We start from the raw sequence: 9,789 nt of genomic DNA on the forward strand, positions 1-9,789 counted from the left end.
ACAGAACAACACACTAAACTTATATTGGTGGTAAAACAAAAGCAACAAACAATAATATCACCAGGTAAGATATAATTTGTTTGAATAATTTCTCTGAAAGTTTTATCACTGATAACGGAATGGTAGCTACATTGATTATAGTTACACCTAGATTCATTGTAAGACAATTTCATTAAACATGTTAAATTGGAAAATCTCGGTGTTTGCCAAGATAATATTAGTTATCTTGGTGTAATCAGGGGTGTACAGAATTTTACACCGTTGTTGAAAATTCATACACCAGCGGAATGAGTGTATGAATTTTCAACAACGGTGTAAAATTCCGTACACTCCTGATTACACCAAGATAACGAATTTATTTCTTATGAACAATTCCTTTACTCATTTTTAAACCAGGATGTAAAATTGAAAAATGGTAATGAAAATTTCCAGTGTAACATTTTTTCAACGTCGATGTTGATGCGCTTTGTCAAATCCTTTTTTCTTTAGTTTTGGGATTCTTTTGAATTTTTGGGAAAAAATTTTATTTAAATATTTTTTTCAATTTTTTTTCAATTTTTTCCTCAAAATTATTTATGTTTTAATTTTTAATTTTTTTGGACATTTTATTGATTTTTTTTTTATTGACATTTCATTTTTTTTTATTCTTCATTTTGGCAAAATTTTATTTTTTTAAATTTTTTGGCAAGATTTTATTTATCCCGGGGTGAACAAGGGTAAGGTGTTACTAACACCGGGATAATTAACCAATCAGATTGCAGTATTTTTGCTGCATAAGAAATAATATGGCTTGACAAAGTAGATACATCATAAATGTCAACGGGAACATCTTGATACGCATGAAAGACTCTTATTCAAGACGTCCAAAGATTTTGTACAGTTAAAATTGCTATTTAAATTAACTTTACTATATTAATGACGCCAAGATAAGCATCATTATCTATATTGTCGGTAAACTTAAGGTAAATAAAAGTGAATCAAATTATCAAAACCATAGGTCGAAGAAAATAGACAACTTCGCGGCAATATAATAAACATGTTACAGAAACCTTAAGATTGAGCAACGCATTCCCCACCAAAAAGAAATCGAGGGAACCTAAGTGCATCCAAAGGGTAATCAGTTTTTGCTCTACAAGTGACATTGTTAGTAAGTATCTTACGTATAATGCATTTTAACGGGTGATGGAATATTATACAAATTGAATTATTTTACTTCATGTCAAAATGCCAGATTTTGATTGGTTAATACGAGGGAGACAATTTACTCTATCCTATGGTAAATACTGTATTACCCTTCACGGAGACGCTTGATCAAGTGTGCGCTTTATTCAATACGACTCTATCCTATGGCAAATACTCTATTACTCTTCACGGAGACGCTTGATCAAGTGTGCGCTTTATCAAATACGGATGGTTGTTATGTACAAGACGTCATAGTTTACTTTGGATTTGAAATTTAATCGACAGTAATAACAGAACATTCAGTATAATAAATTAAATATCACATATCTGAGAGGGTGATAGAGCAGATTGTTACCTCTCGAAAAGACATTGTCAACCTTGGCTTCGTCTCAGTTGACAATGCTTTTTCGGGGTGACAATCTGCTCTATCACCCTCTCAGCTATGTGTTATTTATGTATTATCTCCAGTTTACCCTAAATCAAATCTGAAATAGGAAATAGAATGGCATTTGATAAATATGTTCGATATGTATTGGTTGGTCGTTGTGGAAGGCCGTACGGTGACCTGTGTTTTTTAAATTATTGTGCTTTGATCTTTGGCTGATAGTTGTCTAATTTCCAGTACAAATACTGAATCTTTGCTACTGCAATTCATTTTATCCAGTAAATGTGAAATACATGGGAAAAATAAGTTAGACATCTAACCATTCTCATTGTTCGCAAACTCGTGTTTACTTGGGAAAATATTATACAATTATTGTCTTTTGGTGAGGTAAATATGTGGTTTTATTGACTTTTGAAAAAAACTGATATTCACTGAGGCCAACGGCCGAAGTGAATATCAGTTTTTTCAAAAGTCAATAAAACCACATATTTACCGAAACAAAAGACAATGATTGTTTTATTCAATAATACAGAAAATAAAGAGTGTGTTGTCCTTGATATTTACCCCATATATATATGTGCATGTATGTTTAATTGTTTTTTTGACAATTTATTGGGTATTTTTGTGGTTTGCTAATAGTTAAGTCTCCCTGAAATATACCTTGTTTGTTTTTATGTAAGAATAATAATCAAAAGTAATCTTTTAATACCAACACAAATTTAATTTTGCAAAAATTAGAGAACAGACTTGAAAACAGATATTTAGATGTTATTTGCAATAATCACAGTTTCTTTGACACACTGTTTAAACACAAAATATCTATTAAACAGTTTACTTTGGAATAATATTGTAGTTGATATTGATATTCCCATAATTGTTTATAATGACGGGATAATTTGGATATCCATTTCCAAAATTGTTAATACATGAGTAGCTTGAATATGTTGCTGTTTTATTAACATTTACATGTTGTTGCTGTTCACAAGTAGCCACCGGTCTATGTGAAGAGTTAGGATTAGTAATATCTTGGCATAAATTATCCATTTGTGAATCAGATAAAAGCATAAAGTCAATAATGTCAGTGTCATTTTCAATTTGGACCATTTCTTCTTCATTACGATCAGGAACTGCAGTAGGTTTTTCACAAGAAGTTGTAGATGTAGCATCTGTCCGAAGACTTTCACTAATAACATTTGACATGTTATTCAGTGCACGATCTGATGTAAATCCTGTATATGTTTTTAAAGAATTTTCACTTTTGTGACCTGTTACTGACATAATATGCCTTCCGGCAAAATCAGCCTCATCCAAAACATGAACAGTTGTTGCGCGAAGTGAATGGTTAGTGTATCTTTTCACAAGACCTGCTTTTTCACATATCACTGGCATCATACCACCCAGGGTGTTATGTCCTAATGGCGACGCATCGTACCACACAGAGTCATCGTTTATGGTGGTTTTTGGCCTTTGGAAGAAATATTCACAGTTTTTGTTAAGTTTGGTTGTATACTTTATGAAGCTCCTAACTGGACACTTAACATCATCTGAAAATTTACAATAAATTGGTCAATAAGGAATCAAAATTACAGTTCAATGCTAAAATATTACTCTGTGTAGTGTGTACCTACAAACTGCAATGAAATAAAATAAAATCTACATTTTATAAGATAACAGACATCTTAGATCATATTTTGACGTAATTAATGTTATTTTGAATGTGTTTTCATTACTAACATATTGAATTTGTATTTGTTTATAGAATGAAGGACATATGTATCACCATAAATTGGAGCACCTGAGTTCAAATTGATCAATTTTAATTTTTGTTTTGTTTTATGGACTGCTGTACTTCCTTTTATTCCTTAGGTCGTAATGTTTTATTCAATCGTCATCCCTGAGTGTATTTTTTTGTAACTTTCTTAGTATTTATACAGTGATTATTTAAGTGAAGTACCTACCTTTCACCTCATACATTTTCCCAACTGCAGTATTTGTATCTTCCTTGTGATTTTTTGTTAGTTCATCCCGTTGGTTGTATTCTTATATATCTATGTTTTTTATCACCACCACCTTGTTTGGAAAATTCAAAGTCCTTTACTTTTAAATCTCTGAGATTTTCCCGTCCTCGTCGACCAAAGTACAACATTAAATCAACAAAAACCTTGTGTTGAAGAGACACTGGATCCATTTGTGTTAGAGAACTATATATTGTCTTAATATGATCCTCATCAATTGGAGGATAATGTTCAATCCCTCCTAAGCCATCACGTTTTAGCTGAACCGACATCGCCTTGAACATTTTATTTGATTTCATAAAGTCCGGGTCTTTGAGAATGTCAATATCTCTTTTTTCAGTTAAATACCTATTAATCCCGTATCTAGTGTTTTTAATGTTGTCGTTTTATACAGCTCCCCATTTTTATTCCTTGCTTCTGCATAAAATTTTGATAGGACACTGTCAAGTTCTTTGACAGGATAGTTTTCTATGTCAGTAGGCATGTCTTTCTCCTCGAGATAATTTGTAAATAGCTTTACTGATCTTTTAGTTGCCTTTTGAGTGTTCATCGAGTCTTTATCCCTTATAATTTGTTGACATTTTTTGTCGTTAACACTTGTAAAGCGTGGTTTCTGTACATTTGAGACGAGCCGGTGTCAACACCTGCCATTTTTGTTGTTGATGTAAACAGACGACAATGTCTCGTGAGAAATGGCAGATTAATTTTCATTGGATAATATAAATAGGGAATTTCCCGAAATCTAAAAATAAACCGCTTACACAATTTCCCGCGGTGAATATACTTTTTCTCCGGTGAATATGCTTTTTTATTCAAAATGAGCTCTATGTAATTTTTCTATTAGATTAAGTAAATTATTGAATAATCACAAATATTCATTGTTATTCAAGTTTCTGGTAATATCGATTTTACTATTTTAATCAACAGATATAATTATATTATATTTATTCAGATTCCAATGCCAGCAATTCGACTCTGCTTTCGATAAGTTAACATTTAACTTTGCTCTTGCCAAATGTTTGATGGCGAAAACGGTTTGTCTTTTCTATTGTAGGTATTGAAGAAGTTTAGATAATACATGATGAGATTTATAGCTCCATGAAACTGCCATTCCACCTTTGGAATGGGATATACCGTCCTTCTATAGATACTTTCTTTTTTATTTTGTCAATTCTGTTGCAAAGGCAGAATACTTTTATAAAATGTTGGTCAATAACAAATTAGATAAACTAAAGGCGATGCTTTCACTTCTAGAGAACCGTTTCTCATTTTGGATTTGTGTGGTAGTTCGAGATTGTTTGTGTTCTGTCGTGTTTGAAGTTTTGAATTTTCTATTATTATTTACATTTATGTGCTAAGCATTTGTCTTGCATAGTCCTTGCTCTATTTTGAATACTTATCCTGATATGGGTACCTTATATTTGCCTTAGACAGGTGTACTTGATAGAAGCCAACTAGCAAAACAAGACTAAATTTTTGTTCACTTTTATCCATTCCGATTTATATTTCACAAGGAACAAACTATTTTTAAAAGTTAAATATACGAGATAATTGTTCATATAAACACCTATTGTGTTGAATTTGATCAAATCGTTGAAACTGAAGAAGTCCATTTGTTTAGCAGAAATGTTTGTCTATAGGATTGTGTTACATCCTGGTCTATTATTATATACTTAACAGTAAAAACAAGTTAATTGTTACCGTATATCAATCAATTACAATTGTTCTGTTTCAGCCATCTGTGAGTATTTTGATATCAGTCACGTTTGCTGAGGCTTTATCAAACCCATAATCTGTATTTATTATTAAGCTGAGGACAACCCACACTGTGCAAATTTTAATGGGGGGAAAAGGGGGGGGGGTGTGGGGGGGGTGTTTGGGGGGCCTGCCTGAATCCGCCGCTTATGTATTTTTTTTTGTTGAAATACATTGAAGCAGAAACTTAATATAGTAAAATGTTTCCAAATCGAAGCATAAAATCAACAACTTTTAAACTGTAAAATCGAGTTTACTTTACTTTTCATAATATTAATTAATAAACCGATTAAAAAAAGCATCGGTGATATGTAGATTTAACTTTGGTCCTCCATTCGTGCGCATTTGGGTTAATAAGTTTTCCGATAATGTAAATTTTTCATATTTCTGTGATAAGCCAACAATCATAGTTCACAACTGCAGCTTTATTGTGCAAAAATGAAACGATCAGACGTTTTATATATGATTTCGAAATCTATGATACTTGCTTTGAATCAAGCAACGTAATGGTTCAAACGAACTATCAATTCGGGTACATGAATTAAAAATACATTTTCTTCAGTCCACTTGGTATATTCCATGTTGCCCACAATTCGTTGCGGACGGTTAGATTTAAAAAAAATCAATCCATAACAAACTTTTTTCATAAACACATTTGATATTACACACGAATTCTTCCAATGCAAAAACAAGGATTAATGAACATGCGTTTCAATAATATTGCTGCATTATCGCGAAACTCCATGTCCATAAAAGCGTAAATTATAGGGTTTACTATATTATTGATAATGAAGATATGGTATAGGAATGTCACAGCAGGTCTTTGCGAGGTGGAGAGATTTTCCCAAAAATCTTTGTAGATTCCATCAAGACACAGGACTATCACCTTTGGTATATAACTAAGAATAAATACGGTAGTGATAATAAAAAACATAAACGTGAGTTTGTTGGTTATTCGACGATTGATTATTCTCCGTTTTCTGGATACAGCTGATTCCAAATTATTTGCTACAGGACGAATTATAATGCCCTGCTGTTCTACTGAGTCTGGCTTAGTTTCTGACATCTCAATATCATTACAACCAATATCACGACAATTGTCGTCCTCATCAACTTTTTCGATTTCTTTTTTATCACCATTTATGTCGTTTTTGTGTATTTTTAAGCTACGAAACACCTTTTTTAGAATTCTGCCATAGAGGATAATAAGTAATGTTACCACGACAAAGACCAGCGTACCGGTACCAACGGAATATAAAGTACTGGTAAAAGCGTTTCCTTCTTTCAATCTTCCACACCTCATTCCCAAGGTTCCGTACTTAATGCTGTGGTATGGAATGGTACCATATACAAATGGTAACGTTAAAGATAAAAGCAATGATATGATAATTGCCACAAACAATGCACATCTTTTAATAGAAATCGACATGGATGGTTTCAGAGGCATACATACTTTCATGTATCTCTGAATTGCAATTATAGATAATATGAAAACTGACGTATAAGTAGTACTTGCAACAAAATACACGAGTGTCTTGCATAGAATGTTGTTTGAAAATGTCGTCTGATTGAAACACTGAAATATATAATGAACTCCAAGATATATTGTTGCTACCATATCAAAAAAAGCTAAAACTGGTATGAAATATCTTTCATCTGATGGCTTCTTCATCTGAAACGCATAAACCAACAACACAAACACGTTTCCACATGTACCAAGTGCAAGATAAACGGAAAGTATGATAATATTTGGCAATAGGCTGTTTGTTATTTCCTCGTTCCATTCTGATAAAGTTATATTATTGAGAATAGTGTTATTATTCATATTAATCTCTTTTTTCTCTGACATTCAAAACACTTGTAATTAAAATCAAGACGTGTAATGTATTAACTGTTTACTGATTTCTATGTTAACTAAAGTTAAAGTTTGTTTTTCGTAACACAATATCCAGGAAGTGTGTTCCTTTCTTAAAAGAATGCATTATTAAAATATTCGTATCCGGTATTATCGTTTTGGCACAATGGAAAACCATTATTATAAAAGAATTTAAATAATCGGTTAAATATCATCACACATACACAAACAACATAGCAAACAAAAAAGTTGTAACACTTTATCCTATTAATAAATGGAGATGGGAGTATACTTCAATGAGACAGCAACTCATCGACACTAAAATCCAAAAGACATCTACAGAATTATCATAATAATAGAACACACTAAAAATTATATCGGTAGTAAGCACAAATGCAACACACAATAATATCAAGTTAAATACAAATTGCTTTAATGATTTCTCTGCATGTCCAGGTATATTTTTTTATAAGTTTTATTACTGAAAAAGGAATGAATGGTAACTACATCAAATATACTTACGCATAGTTTCATTGTAAGATAATTTCATTGCTAAGATAATGTGGTAGTGTTTTACACAGAGTAGATATATCATAACTCTCATGGGGGAAAATTGATACAAAGGAAAGACGCTTATCCAATATAAAACTAAGAATATGTAGTATGATTGCCAATGAGACAACTCTCTACCAGAGACCAAATGAAGTAGAAGTTAACAACTATAGGTTACGGCCTTCAACAATGAGCAAATCCTACCGCATAGTCAGCTATAAAAGGCCCAGAAATGACACGTGTAAAATAATTCAAAATGTAAATCCCATTTAGACCCTCATGGTACATTATGCAATTTGAATTAACAAGTTTGTGATCCTTACACATAACGTGTTCCGACAGAGTTATGAAGAAGAACGTCCGAAATCGACACTACATAAGTTTAACGGATACAACACGAATTGGTTGACCGATACGATATGTTTGTGTCTCAACTTACAACCAGAATGTTTGTTGCGCTCGCACAACTTTAGATACCAAAATAGTAGTCTGATCTGTAATTTTACCGATTGTGTCTTATTTACCATTATGACATTTTGACCAATTGTGGATTTGCATGGCGGTTGATGCATGCATATCAGTAGACGCTTACCCGTCGACCCATTTAATCGCGCTCACTTTTTGAGTTCATACAATTACTTCAGTTTTTGTTTATTACCTAGATTTGTTTCTCCATAAGCGACTAATGAGTATTGGTAATCAACTGGTTCCTGAATTTATCTTCCATTTGATGACATTGCTTCATAAGACCCCAACATGATAGATATTTTGAACAATCGAAGTATATATTTAGACGATATATTCTCCGTAAACAATTCAGAATTTTCTTTTGTATCAAAATTTTATTGTTATTGTCATGCTAAAGGTGATAAGAATCAGACATCATTTGAATTAAAACATCTTATATTCAGTAAAATATATGTGAAATTGCAATACGTTGTAAATAAGTTTCCATGGGAGATAACCTAAAACATTATTCTTTTGAATATAAAAGACTATTCGAAAGAAAAATTGATTATCTACCATGGAAACTTCCTAACAACGTATTGTAATTTCACACATATTTTACTGAAGGTAACATTTTTTAATTCAAATGATGTCTGATTCTTATGAAAATAGAAGACTTTTCGAAAGAAAAATTGCATGAAAGCTGAGTTTGGACATTTTTATAGCCATTCAAAATTACTACCTATAACCTTTAGCATGACAATAACAATAAAATTTCTATACAAACTGTTAGACTAATTTTTCATAATAACATTGAAGTGGAATTAAAGTCTTATAGGATTGTAAGTATGCTTTATTTTATCACCTTGCACTTTCACGACTTGACTCAGGTTTTCTACAGCAGTTTGTTCAAGTTTCTTACCAGTTAAACAGTTTGGTTTTTATTAAACAAATTGCAATTTGGTCAGAATTTTGAATAAGTTGCAATAGGCAATAGGTAGAGAGCAACACTAACAGTCAAGTCACAGTAGCATTGAAGTGAAATTAAAGTCTTATAGGATTGTAAGAATGCCTAATTTTATCACCTTGCACTTGCACGACTTGACTGTGGTTTTGCTGCTCACAAGGAAGCTATTAAACCAAGAATTCCAAATGGTGAAGTTGAAATCATCCCTTCGTAAACTTTACGGACACCATCACGAGTTGGTTGACCGTTATGGAATAATCGTTTCACAGATGATATCGGATATGTTCCTTATGTCGTAACTACAATACCCTTCCCTTTTCACGAATGTGACCTACCGAATATAAATTTAGAATGGAAATGGGGAATGTGTCAAAGAGACAACAACCCGACCATTGAGCAGACAACAGCCGAAGGCTACCAATGGGTCTTCAATGCAGCGAGAAACTCCCGCACCCGGAGGCGTCCTTCAACTGGCCCCTAAACAAAAACGTATACTAGTTCAGTGATAATGGACGTCATACTAAACTCCAAATTAAACACAAGAAACTAAAATTAAAAATGATAAAAGACTAACAAAGGCCAGATGCTCCTAACTTGGGACAGGCGCAAAAATTCGGCGGGGTTAAACATG

General features: G+C 32.4%; 2 protein-coding genes across 2 annotated transcripts; both read right to left on the minus strand.

The window, feature by feature from the left end:
• Positions 1 to 2,267: 2,267 nt before the first annotated feature.
• Positions 2,268 to 5,408, minus strand: LOC127702323 (uncharacterized). Its single transcript, XM_052206466.1, has 2 exons — positions 3,526 to 5,408; positions 2,268 to 3,111 (listed from the first exon to the last, which is right to left on the minus strand). The coding sequence occupies exons 1-2, from the start codon at positions 3,539 to 3,541 to the stop codon at positions 2,399 to 2,401; spliced, it is 729 nt and encodes a 242-aa protein (XP_052062426.1). The 5' UTR covers positions 3,542 to 5,408; the 3' UTR covers positions 2,268 to 2,398.
• A 333-nt stretch (positions 5,409 to 5,741) lies between these two features.
• LOC127702320 (cholecystokinin receptor-like) lies at positions 5,742 to 7,293 on the minus strand. The gene has a single exon (XM_052206464.1). It carries the CDS (start codon positions 7,184 to 7,186, stop codon positions 5,999 to 6,001), a length of 1,188 nt encoding a protein of 395 aa, XP_052062424.1. The 5' UTR covers positions 7,187 to 7,293; the 3' UTR covers positions 5,742 to 5,998.
• Between the last annotated feature and the right edge of the window lie 2,496 nt (positions 7,294 to 9,789).

Source organism: Mytilus californianus, unplaced genomic scaffold (genome assembly GCF_021869535.1).
Source record: "Mytilus californianus isolate M0D057914Y unplaced genomic scaffold, xbMytCali1.0.p SCAF_5, whole genome shotgun sequence".
Taxonomy (NCBI): Eukaryota; Metazoa; Mollusca; class Bivalvia; order Mytilida; family Mytilidae; genus Mytilus; species Mytilus californianus.

What these genes read in the sequence shown, in the direction of transcription:
- LOC127702320 (XM_052206464.1), bottom strand. Translation starts at nt 7,186, where the DNA reads ATGTCAGAGAAAAAAGAGATTAATATGAATAATAACACTATTCTCAAT.